Source organism: Bacillus rossius, chromosome 3, assembly GCF_032445375.1.
Source record: "Bacillus rossius redtenbacheri isolate Brsri chromosome 3, Brsri_v3, whole genome shotgun sequence".
In the NCBI taxonomy this organism is placed as follows: Eukaryota; Metazoa; Arthropoda; class Insecta; order Phasmatodea; family Bacillidae; genus Bacillus; species Bacillus rossius.
Genome location: NC_086332.1, coordinates 82,533,571 through 82,551,392, shown reverse-complemented (window position 1 = coordinate 82,551,392; position 17,822 = coordinate 82,533,571). Strand labels below are relative to the sequence as shown.

At 34.9% G+C, this 17,822-nt stretch overlaps 1 protein-coding gene across 1 annotated transcript in view; it reads right to left on the bottom strand.

Annotated features, from left to right (window-relative positions):
- Positions 1-17,822, bottom strand: part of LOC134531330 (hemicentin-2-like) — a 330,338-nt gene that overhangs the window by 302,884 nt on the left and 9,632 nt on the right. The window contains exon 3 of the mRNA XM_063367025.1: positions 6,665-6,923. Coding sequence (XP_063223095.1) covers positions 6,665-6,923 — 259 coding nt within the window. The remainder of the gene's footprint in view (positions 1-6,664; positions 6,924-17,822) is intronic.

Genomic DNA, 17,822 nt, shown 5'->3' with positions numbered 1-17,822 from the left:
GCCCATTTTTCTGGTGAACTTAGTGTGGAGGAATATTAATCTGAAAAATTTATTAATGTGCATCCAACATTAATCAAAACCTAAACATCCCAAATACGTGATGTAAGGCCGATCATTCATTAAGTGTATAAAATTTGAATTTTCAGATATATGTTATTATTATTTGTTTTTAAGATGTACTTGTTTGTTTTAAAATAAGAACTTCAGGGTCTAATAAGTAATTGTTTCTTTAAATTAGTACTTTTAGTATAAAGTAAGGATTTTTACCTATTTGTTTGGAATCCACTTTTATTTAAGCCAATATATTGGCTGGCATAGATACCAACGGTAATTTAATATGGTGGCCATTACGTCAGTCTATCCGTAATGGGACCGCGGCAGTAGACTGAAAGTCATTTTACTGACAGGTAGTACATCGACAGTCAATCAACCGACATGCATTATAGCGACAGGCAGTTAACCGACAGTCTTTTCTACGACACTTCTGTCAAGTGACTTTCGGTCTAGTAACTGCTACCCTGTGCGACGTCACCCAATATAGCGGACATGACATCGGGTCCGTAATGGCGTCGTCTTGGCTCGTGGCCGTGACGTCATTCAAGGGTATGACCGCAACTGGGCCTGTATTAATAAAAAAACCACTAACAAACTATTTTTTAGGCCTAATACAAACAATTTGGTAGAGTCTTTATATACAAAACATATTGTGGCAAGCAACAAAACCTGATTTTTCAAATGAAATAATTTTTTTTCAATTCAATATTTGGAATTTATTTCGGCGTGGATTACTAATTGACAGGCCAACACGTGGAAAACCCCCCCTCCTTCCCCCTCTGCCAATCTTTGACAGAAAAACACGTGATAAATTCCGCCAGTCATGACTGGTTTCTCGTTGGCCTAGATCTTTAGAGAGCGTTCAAAATAAACTGAAGTCGATTGTAAATGGATTTAGGACTGGGGGGAAGGGAATGCGGCGATAAACAAGTACTCTCTTAATTGAGAACAATTTATTGTTTGCCCGTGGGCATCTGCCACACTCGGAAATGTTTTGACACTTTGGACAGGGATGCACGCCATTCAGCCATACTAATTCTTCCGGACTGTGATGGTAATAATAGGTATTAATAATAACAAAGAAACACGCAAGTTACCAACTCAAATAACGAAACACTCGTACGTGTAATCTCGATATACTAAAAGCATAAATTTGGATGAATAGATTAAATAAAATTTCCAAATAATTTGTCTGAAATATTACTTTCCAATCTGCGGAATCGAGCAAAATAATTAACCCCTTAGTTAGCTGGACCTATGGCGCAAATCTTCAGGATTATAAACAGCCCTATGGGTTGTGGTTTGTGGGGGAGGGGGGGGGTGTCTGACGGCCCGATAATTTTGCGCGTGGGTTTCAACCGACACAAGTCATCTCTGGATAGGGTGCTGGTATGTTGTACACTACCAATATGTTGGCCTACATGATGTATACAATAAGTAGAAAACTTTAAGATATACATAAAGTTTCCCGTAAAAAAATAGTAAGAACGTTTACGTTTTTCAAACCCATTTAATAGTCACGTGGACATTCTTGGCCGTGAATTTTTTTATAATATTTTTAAAATTTTATTTATTAAGCACTTTTCACCCGATACGATGTAGTTGGAGCCGGACACTTTCACCGAACTAATTGCAGATAATTTGGGAAGGAAAATGTCGTGTAGTAGGTACCATCCAGTATTTTTGCAGAGTGGTTGGCGAGGAAAACCACGGAAGACCAAAAATATGACGGCTGGACAGGAGTTCGAGTCCGTATATCCCGAATGCAGGTTCATTGCTTCACTCCTGAGGCATTCCTGCTCAGTTACAGTGTTTTTCGGCGGAACTGTCTCAATTCTTGCAATGAAAAAATTAATAGCATTTCATAAATTCACTGTGGGAGCTTGATACTGTCGTAATAAGTCAGCTGATACGGGTTTTTTGCTAAGAAATATCTGTACTTTTCAAAATATTAAATATCTTACACACCCATAACGGATATATGCTGTTTCTAACTTTCTTTCTGAGAGAAAACCCATTTAAACCTTACATATTACAAAAACAACATATTTCACTGAAATTAATTTATGTATTTGCTCAAATAATCCCACGATATACACTCAAATTGATTTGATATTTTAAAGAAGTCAGTCATGTAGGTTTGTTTGTTCGTTGCATGGAGAGGAATAAAGTGACTGACCCTCCCAAACTAAAGCGAACTCCAAAACACTTGACTGCCGAAATCCGGCAGCTGGCCTGTTCAAAATAATAGCTTCTTTCCGGACTAATTGTATTACAGTCACTCTTTGAAATTTCACTTCCAGCGTTTACATTACTGAGTACATTTATGGCCAGATGCACGATTCTGTTCTAGGGTCAGCGGTAAAATGATTTCAGCCCAAGAATGATCTATCATTCCACTAAACGTTGCACCAACCCATACTGGGGCTACACGAACTACGCTCGCATGAATCGAAGCTCGTAAGTTTTCAATCTGCGGAAACGGGCGGCAGCAGTGTCGAAGGAATGTTAGGTGCGTTTATATTGGTGGGCTGGAACGCTATGAAATCGCTACCATCGATTGTGTCATGGCAAGTAAAAGTCGCCACGAGATAGCAACTTACATGGTCACTGCGACGTCTCTTTTGATTTTTAGTTACGACTGAAAGAAACACATACCTGTATTTAAGAGCTGTTTTTATTTAAAAAAAACCGTCTGCAATATGATTAGGTATTGCTTAGACAAACACTCTATTTAATATAAAAGTAATTGTAAAGAATTAAAAAGCCTTATTAAAGCGTTAAACCAAAATAACGAGCATTACCAAACCTCAAAATATGGGTACGACATGTGGAATGTGGTTGTAACGCTAGAAAAGGGCCCGTTTTTTCATAACTGTATTTAAATATATTCTGAAATAAATTAATCGTTTTCTAAGTAATACGTATGATTAAAATAATAACCTCCATAATGTGTGTTCGAATTCCGGACATGTAAACTAGCATTGTATTGATCCGAGATCATTTTCACGCACCTTCCCGACGGACGATTCAACTCAACATCCCCCAATGATTTTCGCTCAGCACTCAACACACAGCGGTGCAACAGAAAACGTGGTCCAAAAATGATCAAGAGAATTAGTGAAACGAGATCACGACTGAACTCTAATGGTGGAAAGGGCAATCAGTCGTATAATCTCAGCATCCTTAGTCTAGTGTTTAGAGCCCGGAAAAATTCGCGTTTTCTTTTCCGTAACATGCTCAAATTAAAGTTATATTTACCTTTGTACTCCTTTTGCTGTTGGTTCACTATTAGCCTGGAAGTCTGTGAACCAATTAGAGAACTTCAATCAAGGAAGTATGGAATCACAAGTTACCGAGTTGAGACGCCTTACAAGTCAGCAGCCATTGAACAGATGACGTTTGCCCGAGTGTGCAGAGGATCGCGAGAGTCCATCTTGGACATAATTTAACCCACTAATGTTTTCGAATAAACACCTGCATGTAAATCTGGAAAAAAGCCTGGAATCCACTTGGCGCGGAAATATGAGCCATCTCGGCGCCAGCAAGCCAGACGCGTTACGAAAAGGTTGTCAGGACGGTTGCCGCCACGCGCACTGCGAAGCAAGTGTAGAGCTGGGTTGGTCGCTCAGTCGAGTCTCTCGCTGCAGCCAGGCGGAAGAGTTTATGGTGTGGACGAGTTATGGCCAGGGCAATGGCGCGGAAGATAAATAAACAGAAGGAAAACAGTAAAAAAAGAAGAAGATTGGTTGTTGCCAAAAAAAGTTGTGGTTTCTTTCCGTGCGTAGTGACACTCGAAAAATGGCTCTTACAAAATACTTAGTTGGTAAAATATTTAAGCACAAACATTAATGCAGAGTGTATTGACTGTGTTGTGTCCAACGAAATTTACATCCAAAGCTCCATTAATAAGTTAACGAATCTTGCTAGAAAAACGGTATTTAAAATAATTATCTTCATGTTACTGATTGTTGCTATAAGGTAGTTCAATAAAGTTTGCATTTTCTGGGTATTTTAGAGCCTTCTTAGTGTTCGTTTGTTGTTTTACTACCTTCTTTAAGCCTCATCCCGCTTAAGTACGTAGCTTAATTTAATTTCCCTTTTAGCTATCAACAACACTTAGTTAAGTCTTTATCTGACATAAAGACGCTACTTTGTAAAGTAAAGGAAGGTGCTTGGTAGTGGGACTTGCATTATGTTTGCATTATGGTTACTAAATTCTTTAAGTATCGGTTCGATTAAAAAAATAGACATTATTATAGTACTTAAGCGAAATTATTGCTGAGAAAATGTTTTTGACAAAAGATTTTACGTACATAGTAAAATAAAATGTGTGTTCACCACGCGATTTTCAAGTGAAACTTCACAGCTCTAGGGATAGTAATTTCGAAGAGAACGCGAATATTTGAAACAAGTGTAAACATATATAAGCTTATAGGCGAGTGTACAGGATGCAAGTGTTTAAGAATGTGTTCAAGTATGTCATTGCGCAATTATGCAAGTGAGCAAGGATTCGAGTGCGCAAGTATGCAAGAGTGATATAAATAACACTTACTATCGAGCAATAATGTTGACAAAGGCTAAAATGTGATACATGGTTCACCTCCAAGAAAAATCACAATGTAGGTTAACACTGGAATTTCTCAGTTCAAAGACAGCGAAGAGTCTTCTCAGTCTTCTGACTCTCTACTTTATTCGTTATTACTTCTCCCTCTTCCATAAGATACATAATTTCTGATATTGACTTACCCTAACGATTGTAAATAAATTTCAATTCAAAATACTGAGTTTTACTTTGGTTGTATTTTACTTTGAGGCAGTAAGACTAAACATTTATATTTGTTCTTATATACGTATATTTGTATGCATATATTTAATAACAAGGACATAATTAAACAATGTTAGGCGTAGGAAAACCATTACGTAAGACTATGTGCTGCATGCTACAAATGCGCCTTGTTTTGAGCTCTCCAGATGAACGTTTTTGCACACTTTACTTTCTTATCATGCATAATGGTTATTCTTACCTTCATAAACATATTTTGAAAAATTTTCTTACGTTGATAAACATATTTTGGCCATTTTAATAATGAATTGTTTGAGGTCATATATAAAAAAACTATATGTTTGTTAAATATATTTTGATAATTTTATGTCAGGAAATCATCTAAGTAATAGGACTCTTTTTGAAAAATACATGACGTATGATCTTCATAGTGTACAATAATAGCACGAAAAAATGAAAATATGTATTAATAACTAAATTAAACATTCGAGAACATAAGTATTAATTTATTTTGTTACCAGTAATAATAATATTGTAAAAATAGAAATTGAGGTTAGGCGCAAGTGAGGTTTCCCGAATTTACTTCTTCACTGGTTTATTTCTTCTTTTCTAACTCGTATTTAATGACCCCGAAGTGAACGAGCCAGTATAACATAATTCACTCAGAGTTCATCCTTCACGGATTATTGGATTGACGGAAGGACTCATAGTTGATAGTTTCATCTCCATCACTAAATTTCAAGCTAGTAGATTCTAAGTCAAGTATAAACATTTAACTGTATAATAATAATTTAAATATAGGGTTTAGAACACAACTAGCTAATCAAACTACAAAGATCATAGGAGATTAAGAAAAACTTCGAATTTTAATCAATCTGTCGTTAACTCAAACAATACCGTTGACATAAAAAAGTGTAAGCTGAAGGTATACGTAAAGTTTGGTATCGTATTTTGTTCGCGAATTTACTTTTCATTTAAATATATTACACAATTGGTTTTTTATAGGTAGTTTTCCTCTGAATCACCTAATAAAAAGTTTTTCCTTTATGTTCTGAAGACTTTGAAATACATCTTTTTAAATTTTAACAACTCAAGATTTACTTTGAAGCGTTATATTATGCGTTTTGCATACGTTTATTTTAATATGTTTTTAACGGGCTGGTTTCATGAATTATTTTTGTTTGTACATCTGAATAATAATCTACGAAACAAACAATTGAAGCTATACGAGAATTTTTTATTTTTTACATGGTTAAATGATGCCGAATAATGAGGTTTATATTGTAGACATTATGTGTGATTTAAAAAAGCTTTTACTTTCGCTTTGTACGACGATTTAAGTCAGGGAAATCACGCACCCTGTCAGCGAGATAAAAATTGAATTAACGATTCACACTATGATAAATTTAAGTTTACTGCTTGAATTAATTTAAATTGCTGCTGACGATGCCTGCATTAAGATCATTTCGCCTGCGAACAGCTCCTATCGAGATTCAAGGCCACGTCCACAACGGGGCTACAGTGTTGCGCGACACGTCGCTCGACATGCATTCGACGAGACCTGACACTTGGAAGTTGAGGAGGAGACTCGACACTAGATGTTGAGGAGGAGATTCGACACTGCATGTCGAGGAGGAGACCCGACACTGGAAGTTGAGGAGGAGAACATACACTGGAAGTTGAGGAGGAGACCCAACACTGGATGTCGAGGAGGAGACTGGACACTGAATGTCGAGGAGGAGACTCGACACTGGATGTCGAGGAGGAGATTCGACACTGGATGTCGAGGAGGAGACCCGACCTGGACGCAGCACTGGGACGTACCTGCAAGCGTCGCGAATGCGGCGAAGACGCGCAGGCGATCCATCGCGGGTCCAGCACAGCGGGAGAGACAAGAGGGAGAAGAGGTGTCGATGTCGAAGCAGGAGTCCGACGCGGGCGTCAACGACGACGACACGACGCGGCGCGCGACGCCAGCTCCCTCCGCGACATACCAGGAGGACTGGGCGCCTTGAGGAGGTCTGCGACCTTCAGAAGGGTTCCGGCGGGGCGCGTTGGTGCAGCGGGGCGCGCTCCCACTCGACTGAAGGTTTCAGCCCGTCCCTCCCCCCTGCCATAAGAGTGTGTTCCTCGCTGGAACTCGGGCGCGCGCACAGAACTCGACTTCGATCCGGCCGTGCGCGCGCAGCCTCGCTCCGACTCTGCCCCGGGGAAAATATCATGGAGGTAGGAAGTTTTGGAGTTGGAATGTTGATAATTGAAGTCAGAGTTACTACGACCTACTAATTTTTCACTCCGGGTGGCAAACATTCGTTTTATAAAAATTTATTTCACGCCAATTTTTTGCTTACTTATTGTTAACATCCTTGGTTAGCACTACACACTTTATGATGTAATTTTAACAATTCATCTGAAAAAGTACCTTTCATATTTTTAAACGAAATTTTATAACTGGCCACACACCAACGGTTTTTGCTACTAGCCATTTAATAATACGAGGGATTTAAAATAAGTACCAAACACTTACTCCGTAGACTAATAATCATTTCAAAATTTTGCCAATATTGCAGGAAAACGCATAGTGCCACATATTTAAAAGTGTGCGAGCTCCATTTTTCTTACGACGTATCCGAAAATGTGTGCGTTGAATGTTCCGTTTCGCTTTGAATATATATTCGCGTTAATTTACGTGATAGCCCCTTTCGCGTAGAACACAAAAACGAAATAAGTCCTCGATAGCGAGAATAAAGACGTAAATTTGGCTGCGATATATATTGTTACCATAAGTAGAGTTATTATTTAATTTTTATATATATTTATACTCTAAGGATAATGACGCTATAAACAGACCGGGACTGAACAAATCATTTAGTAATTTATTGACTGTCGAATTAAAAGTTTTCCTAACATTCGAAATGTGTATACTTTTATTTTCATAATGGCCCCGAAGAAAACCTACCATTCATAAGTCGGAAATCAAATAAATTCAGGATAGCATTAACTGTATTATGCGAGACACAGAGAGCTGATTTGCTGCAGCTTGAGTGTAGAAGACATTTTTCATTGCAAACTACAAGGGGAATGTTCTAGTAGTTTTTTAAGGCACTTTTAACTTTATGTTAGACATAAGGATTTTGCTTTGATAACTAACCACGTGGAAGAGGTTCTTTGGGAGGATGTGGATACACAACTAAATTCGAACGGTCTTTCCTCTTGTTGCAAAAGAGCGATATCAGAAAATATATAAATAAATATATATATTCTGTATTGCAATGAGGCCAGGTATTTTTTCGTCACCCTCGGATAGCGTAAATGAAGAAATGAAACGGGGATTTTTGATTTAGGTGGTTTGGAAGAAAAAAAGGGGGGAGGGGGTAGTAACATCTGCATCAATGCGCTAGAACACAAACTGGGTTGCGTCGAGTTCGATTCTCTGCCAGCGTAATGATCTTAGAACACTGCCAGGGATGGAGTTGGATGTTTCCTTCATTAGACATTTTTTTCCTTCTCTATTTCCATTAAAAACTTATTAGGATATATAAATTTATAAAGAGTAAATAAGTATAATTTAAAAAATCCGAAATTGTTTGAAATTGTTACATACCATTTATTATATATTAACAGTAGAAGCATTGATATGAAAATAAATTTACTTAAATCTTATGATACCTTTCACACGTAATATAATCGAATTTTTAATTTTATTTTCCTTAGTTTTATGTCAACTAACTATGTTAAAATGTACATACTATTTAAAAAAGTTTATTTCAAACAGAAACAGCCATTCTGATGCAAGCATTTTTCATAGACTTTCATTCCATTGTACGATGAAGTTACCGATAAAATCTTAAACAAAAAAGTTAACCTACTATTTCATGCTTAGGACGATCATCTCGAAAGATTTCTTGAGTCATTAAAACTCACACTAGGGAGCCTTCTGTCCGTACGCTGCTGATTATGTTAGTAGAACACTGTGAATCAAGTCATTAAAGGCTTTAACTGACTCCACTCTGACCGTGATTGCTTACATAACAGATTCTTCTGGCGAAGATTTTGATTAACAATATCTTTTGTACTTAACGCCATTGTTAGTTTACACTAACGAAAAAGAATAATACCCAAACAAACAGAATCAGCCTTTGTCACAATGTATATGGATAGACTGCACACAGATTTAGGTGGAAAGAAATAAAATTTTCACAGCACTGACGAGCACAGTGGCTGACAACAACGAGACTGGGGCCAAAAAATTAATAAAAAAAAAAGGTCCAAAAGACAACACAGCGACAAATAGACGAGTTCCACGATGATATTCAACAGATAATCTAAACAACACAAGTAACAATACAATACTCCGGCATGACTGAAATTAGTGAACAGTGAGACGTTAGCCAACACGTTCAGAGTATTCTATATCCTTGGGGTTCAGTCACTTAAAATCTCTGTGCGCAACATCATGACGTAAAATCCTACTAAACAAACATACAAGTGTTTGCACCTTGCATGCGCGGAGGTTTTGCTTTACCGGCTTAACCATAGGTAGATAGTGAAAGCAAACGGTGACAACTGAATTTAACTCGTGATATATCATTCAAAAAGTGTATAGTGAGGTCGTATTGATTTATATTTTTCAGAAATGATTGATTTTTCCAACCCAAATATTATGAGCTGAAATTTTGATAAGTACACTTCTTTTGACGCGTTATGAAAGTATGAGTGGATTTTTAGGATTCGCGCACACCATTCAAACAAAATTTTCACAGGCTGAAAAAGGGCAACATACGAAAAAAGCTACTTACAAATAAAAATTATATAGCTATGTGCTTCCAAATCTTATACTTTAGTGATTGAAAGTGAATACTGATCCATGTCATTAAATACCTACATTTATTTTTGTTAATATTAGTCATATAAATTGTGTTTATAAACTTTTTCAAATGTATTTAAAGTGTATTTTTATAAGAGAGATTATGTTTCCGTAGGAATAATTATTTTCATTATAAATTTTACACTATTATGTAACAAATAATTTAAGTTAATAAATAAGAACAAGCATTCAGCATATTAATTGATTTCCATTATTTATTTTAAATACATATTTGATTAGTTAAAAAATTAATATTAATAACATGTTTATAATAATATTCAATACTGAGTATTTATTAAAATTTTTATATTGATTTAATTTTTACTTTACCAAACAGTAATATTTAATAGTGGACTGAGCACTGGGTTTTGAGTGTGGTGCCGGTGCCACTGTCCACCATCTTGGATGACATCGACCAGTAAATTGACTTTGGCGGCCATCCTGGATCCGCCATATTGAATACGCTATTTTAATTCGAGTGCTCCGCTCACTTATGTTGAAATTTTAGTTAGACACGCCATCTTGGATGTGTATGATGTCATCGTGGCACTTTTCGTTACGTCCGCCATCTTGGATTATAGAACGCTACAATTTTCGTTAAGGCCACCATCTTGAATTATAATAACATGTCCGACATCTTGGATATAATTTCACAAAAACATTTTTCTATTCTGACATAATGTCCGACATTTTGTTTTCGTCTGCTGGAGGCCGCCAACTTGGAGGATGTCACGACCACCATATTATTTTTCTGTTCTGCTGGAGGCTGCCATATTTGATACCGAAATCTTTGTTTCCGATGTTTACTCCTAGTGAGCGCCAGCATAGCTCTGTCACATCACGTAAGGTCGATGTTCCATTACTTACCAGAGCTGTTAAGTTCCTTATAACATAAAAAATTATTTTTTTTATGAACAATACATTCGAAGCGCTGTGATTCGAACCAACAGCGCTGACCAGAAAGTTCGGAAACATTAGCCTAAAGCCGCTCGGCCATCAAGACATTTGCCAAGTCAGAATTAAATAAGCCATATAATGGTAACACACATAATCAGACATGTAATTTTTTTTTAATTAGAAGGAATAATAACATCACGTGTTCAAAACAGAACCACAACCTTGTTGAGCGTTAGTGTCATGAAGTACACAAGTAAGTGTGTACTAGAGAGTGCTGCCACCATAATGTTTTCAGTTATTTTTACTACGAACTCTAGTGTTACTTAGTACACACGTCAATTACTTGAGTAGCCTACGTTACGGCCATATTAGTTTAATTTTTACCCACTAGAGTGCAAGAATAATTTATTGCCAAGGCACCCAACATCTTGACATTTGGTGACCATCTTGGAAATATATAATTATTTACCTAGAAATTTCGGAAAAATTCCATAAATCATAAAAAAATAATTTCCAAATAAACAATTAATTCGATCGATTCTCACTCTTGAACAGTGTGATATTTTTATAATCTGGCTGGCCAAAATTAAAAACCTGCCTATTCAGACAAACAAGTTTGTTTTAAGAACACAAACAATACTTCCCCGTTGTATTATTTGTTTTCTAAGAAGTCGTGTCAAACAATAGAAAAAAGGGTCTAAACGGCCGACTACCTGAGTTACGCAGATGGGGTTTACTGAGCGACTCCGTCATTCGTCTGAGTTTGTTCCATGACTACGGTCGGTCTCTACTGCTATCAGGGCCGGATTTAGAGATCTGGAGGCCTCGGGGCAACAGAGGAGCGGAGGCCCCCTGGCCCCAAATTATTTGCGAAATAAAATGAATAATTTTTTATTCGAGTTTTCCAATAAATAATTTATTGTGAAATCAAGTAGATTCTCTTAGTATTTAAAAACATACATAGACTACATATAATCGGAGACAATAATTATATTAAATTAAATTTTAGTGTTAATGAACGGAACCTTCCGAGCTTTTTTCGCCGAAAAATCGTTGATGACTTCGCTGAAATCCAATTCCCGGGAAAGCTACGATAAACGGTTCTGTCCCATCGTGGTTTGGACCCTATTTTTTATAATTTTCATTTTTGAAAATGAGCGCTCTCCAGTGCAATTTGAAACCATCAAAACCCACTACATTCTCAATGCAATATCAATGTTTGGAAATGTAGCTCTGAAATTTTGATCTGAGTGAATTTGGTAGTAAAATAGTTCCGAAGATTGGTCTTTTCTATAGTCCTTTTTGTATGAGTCCGGTTGTGGGGGCCCTCCGGTTGTGGAGGCCCCAGGGCTTTCGCCCCGTTTGCCCTCCCCTAAATCCTGCCCTGACTGCTAGCAGTGAAAGTGTGTTAAACAATTATTTTTGTGAGTTTGGAGGTAAGTTTGTAAACATTTTCTTATTTTTTACGTTATTTAATTCAACCGTGAGCAACATTAGAATAGATATATGTTGCGTGGAAGTAAATATTATTTATTTTTCATGTTGGATGCGGGATGCTCACTCTCTTTCGCAAGACGAGGGCTTCGCTACACCTCAAGGTGAAGGAAATTCGTCTTACTTTATTTTGATTCTCAACTGTCTTAAGACATATTATTAGAATGAGAAATGATATTTATGTTTGAATTCTAACTGTTAAAAATATTGTAGGTGAAGGTTTAGTAACATAAATTCACTAATTAAATGTAACTATAAATAAAATTATATTACTCATTTAGTAAAAAGATGTTTCATGCAGATATCGATTTCTCAGAAATAACCACAAGCCCTCGCAGAACATCAGCATATGTCTCGACAGTAATAATTAGAAGCACTTGGTGAAAATCTTCAAAATATTTTCAGGAATAATTAGTCGCAGAATTTTTCATGAGTAGTATACAAATGTATGTCCGGCCACAGGGATCTTATCAGAGGCTTTGAAAATGGATGCTTAAGCCTCTTTTAGGACTTTGTATTATTTCTAAGGCAAAAAGTATTTTGAGGTTTTCGAAATCCTAATTTTTGAATTATGTAATTTTTTGAGAATTTTTGACGGGATTTTTTCCCAAAAAAATGGATAATTTTGGCGAATTTTGAGGAACTTTGGGCAAAGTTTGGTAAATTTTGAAGGTCAACGGTTAAGGTCAAGGTCAAGGTCAAAGTTCAATATCAAGGTCATCCAAGATGGCCGCGTGACGTCAGAATCCAAGATGGCGGGTGTACACACAGCTCCACACTCTTAACCCTGTGCCCGGACATACATTTGTATTCTACTAACATGGATCCTGGTTTGCATACTGCATCTCATTCGGAAGGACACTGATATAGATACTGCAGCAAAGATTTTGTCCAGATAAGAAATGCTAGACGTCACGAGAAGAATGATTGAGTTAAAAACCCACTACTCAAAATTTTAAGCTGTAATCGGCGTAGCAGGTTAATAACACGAATTGATAGCTTAAAAAGACATGTAAAGCCAAGCCCAATTCCAAGATAGAGGACTTCGGTAAAGCCACTATAGTAAGTAAGGGTGTGCTGCTTGATGTAAATAATTTTCCTTGTCTTGAGCGTGATTGTGAATATAGCTCTCCTAATCACGACAATGAACTTAAATTGAAGGATGATGATGGTTTATGGAAGACTGAAACCATGAAAAGTAAGATCTTTCAAACCCATATCAAATAGATCATTTTTACTTTGAAATAATGACGGACTCTTAAAAGGGAAGATTTTAGTCGATGAAGAAGCTTTTAAGTCAACGATTTTGAATTCTTGCAGTAAAACAGGTGAAGACGCTGACTTATATGGTAATGGCGAAAGTGGTTTTGAAACTGGTGAGCGATCGAAGACTGTGCTGATGCACATAAAGAAAGCTAGATCGTAGACTGCGATGAGGCTCTGAGATCATAACAATTGAAAAATTTTAATAAAATGAAGTATATATTTGAATTTTTTATACTACTCCAACCATATTTACAGTATTACTTCTGTACTTTTATTATTTAATTTATATTAATTAATTGTATGCAAAACTAAAGTTAGTTTTTTTATTACGTTTAAGTTAAACTTCTTATGTGCGTAATAAAAACATGTATTAATACTTTTGTTGTCATTCTTGAAATAGATTAAAAATTGTTATTCTAAAATAATTTTACCAGCCAGTTAAACATATTTGCTATTTTACTGCGCAAAACAGGAATTCAGTATCTACACACTTAATTTTACTTTTACCAAATTGATAATACCGTGTTGAGAAAACAGGACTCCACAAGGTTTTTAAAAAGCTTGATGCTGAGAAATAAGTGTTCTACAAACATGTATATCGTCAAAGGTAAGAAAGCTGGTTGTGCCGAAAAACTTTATAAAAGTTTCAAAACGTTTCAGTCTAGCTGACATGCACTAAATTTGTTACAAAAAATATTAAAAGTTGAATATTGAAAGGAATTGTTAGACATCATTTCTGTAAACTAAGACTATACTGCAAAAGCAAAGATATTGCCTGCATATTTTATGCTTATATAAAGTTTTCGTACTTCGAAATATTCTAAGAACTTTTTTTCTTTCACGTTGCAAAGTTAATTTTTTATTTATAGCATGATTATATTTCGAGTTAGAGAGCAAAGATTTTCTACAAGAAAATCTTTTAGCTTGAAGCGCATACTTAGTTACCATTTTGAATTTACTTCAAAACTTCACTTTAAAAATAGAGGTTATTTATTCATAGATCTTAATGAGCCCAATTTCATGTAGTGTAAGAATTATTTTGGACGTTTTGTGAAAACATATTGCATGTCTCAGCTAATAAAATGTAAAAAATTTAAACAAAATATGTTTTCTGCTTGAAAGATCTTACAAATTTTGTAAAAAATTATACTTAATGTCGTGTTTGCTTTTTGAATACATTTTTAAATATCTGGCCTCTAATAATTTAGAAATGTAGTAATTAGGTATTTAACATTTTTATGCATATATGTTGTAAAAATTTTTAAAAAAATGTGGGAAATTTGTAAAACAAATATTTGAACATTTCCATACATTTGTAAACAATAAAAATAAATTGCATAATAAATGTATAGTTTTTCATGGTAAATTTTCCGTACAATTTTAATGTTAATGTTTTCATGGTACATTTTTCGTACATTTTTAACGTTAACAATCTCCCTAACATATAGAGCATTGTAGAAAACATTTTATAGTTTGATTTAAGTATTGAAGTGCGTTGTTTATAATCGCTATATGAGTTATTTGTAGACTATGGCACAGTATAATTCTTGGATTAAATAGGCCTAAATACATTAAGTTAGTAGATTTTAATACTATATTATTAAAAACCAACAAAAATTTATTAATTACTCAAATCAAAGGAATACCAAACAGGTTTACAAATGTTATGAAAAATTCTTTATACTAAATTCAAAATTTTAACAGGAAGGATTTTATGTTATCCGAAACTAATTTAAACATAAATTGTGACTATTAATTGTTTTTTTAATATTTTTCTAGTGTATCATAAAAATGTTATATAATTAGTGATTCAAATCGTGAGAGCAACACACGTGTAGAAGTTTAGAAGTCATTCCTGAACTCCAATAATCATATTTATTTTCCGGTATCTTACAAAACATAGTGCGTGTTTTTTTTAATAAGCAAGCGGGAGAAATGTTTTCAAAGAGGAAATAACTATATCCAAACAAATAATTTTGTCAGAGGTTGTAAAGACTTTTTTTACGGTAACAAATTTTGTGTTTAAATAATTTTCCCTTCGTTCTTAAAATTAGATTACATATTTGTACAATGCGTCTCGGAATTATACAAAATCTGTTCAGAAAATGACGCATGGAAGGAAAATTACACTTTATATATGAATAAGTAAAGGAGTGTTTCCAATAAATCTGCAAAATAAATATGGTTGCTTACAGGCAAATAAGCTTATTTCATTACAAATCTGTGCTTAAAATACTGAAATTCATCAGAATAAAAGCTATAATCACAAAAAAGTAATTACATAGACTACAGTAGATATTAAAATTATTTAGGTGAGGCAGTTCTAAAAAAAGAGTAAATTTTCACTGATTCGAAGCAGATTTAATATAATTTAATATAATTACATAAAATAATACTTAGTTTACTAATACTCAAAAATAATTGAAAATTCCTTGAGATGGCTGGTAGAAAAGAAATAGAAACATTTATATAATAATATTCTATACCCTTTTTAGTTAAAGTGTGGCTTTTTGACATCCGCTGTCAAATAATCAACGTACATCATCAAACAAAATTACATTTTTAGAGATGGACAACATACCATATTACACCTAAATAAAAAATTTAAAAAAAATGATGTTTGGGAGGAATTTGTTGTTACTTTTCAATCATAAATGTTCTGCACACATATATTATACATTTTTTTATAATTGTTTACGTCAATTTAGGGAAAACAAATAAAAAATTTAATGTTGGATTATTTGTTTCTTTAGTTGCATGTCTAAGTCACATTTCTATAAATTATTTGACTTGTAAAGTACTCAAACATTAAACATTAAAATTATATGAAATTCGCTTGACATTATGTGCCTGAAATTTAATTAAAGTTGAATGACGAGACACACGATATATCTTTAGAAAAAATATTAATAAGTAACAAAATCCGCCATTCATGTTGATATTGTGTCATTAAAAGTTATATTTTAAAATCTATGGTAATTTTTTTTTTAATTTTTGTACAGTTATGATACCAACTTTAAATTTTATTAGAATTTGGAAGTAGGTAAATAAATTAAAATGTACAAAAATAGCTTAAAAAGTATCAGACATAATGGTTCGACCGCAGGCAAATGAACACATGCGCATGCACTGGCGTCATCACCGCGGCTGTGCGTGAGTGAAGAGCAGGCTCCTGAAGTTAAATTAAAAAAAAATAGCGTCACAAGAACGTCCGTGAACTGAAGATGCGCTTAAAGGGTGTAATATTCTAAATTGGTTTGCTCCTATTATTTATTTTTTTTAACATCAATTTTAAAAAAATTATTATATGAATATATTTAAAAATGTCTTATTTAATCATTTTAATGATCTTAAAGATAAAATTTGATGACAGTCCTAGCACGTACTTAAGGGGCCCCCGCCTACCAGGTCACACACACGGTGTGCAGAGCTTCAGGAAAAACAACGCGATTTCAAAACTACTCAAGATATCCGAGTGGGGTATGTTTAAGAAAAGCATTTAAGAGATCGCTGAGGCCAGAAAATTACTTTTAATTTTGGATCATGTTTTTAAACTGTATTTCTAGAAGAGTTAAAATGGCTTAAACGCATGTTTTCAGAGTAATTTTTAGGTGTAAAACAAGTGGTACAGATTCTTGAAAGCACTTAAGGGACTTGCATTACACCTTTATCTTCATTTCCCCGTAATATAAAAATACGGTCACCGCACAAATTTCACAGTTATCATGTGTCGACGAGTAGACTGCGTGCCAGTTCACAGCCTTGCGTTTAGAGGCTATACCGCGCTAGAAATACCATCGAGCGTCGCGCTTATCATCCCGCCTCACCAACACACATACACCCCTGACGAGCATGTGGTAGAGCGTATAACATTAAATTGATAAAAGTGAGGTTTTCCTGGATTTTTAAATTCTTGGGGTAAACAAACTTGATTTTATTATTTTTATGATTTGTTATACTTAAAAAAAATCGGTAAAGATGAAAGCTAAATGCAAACAGTTACTCTAAAACTGTATTACACATGATTTCATGCTTTCAGCACATACGAGGAACAGCAATAAAATAAAATTAGATAAATTAAATAAAAACTTGTTTAATATAGCGGTAAATATAAAAATATATATATTTAAAATCACGTATGAAATATTATAGGAAAAACAGTCGAGGATAGCACTCCCTGTAACGTGGACTGGTGGCCGGAAGGCCCGGGCAGAGGCACCGATCCTGCCTGTAGCCCAGGAAACAAAGGTTTCAACCTGTGAAAAATTTGTCCAAAGCTGAATTTTTGCACAGTGGTAGAGTCGACTATGCTTAATAACATACCGAAAGTTTACCGCTGTAGACCTTGTGCGTATCACTGAAAATTTGCAGTTAAGTCCTAGATGACAGCGACTTGCAGCAGTTCATTAAAATGCTTCCCATTTTCGCACTTTTAACCGTAGACTCTCGATAGCTATA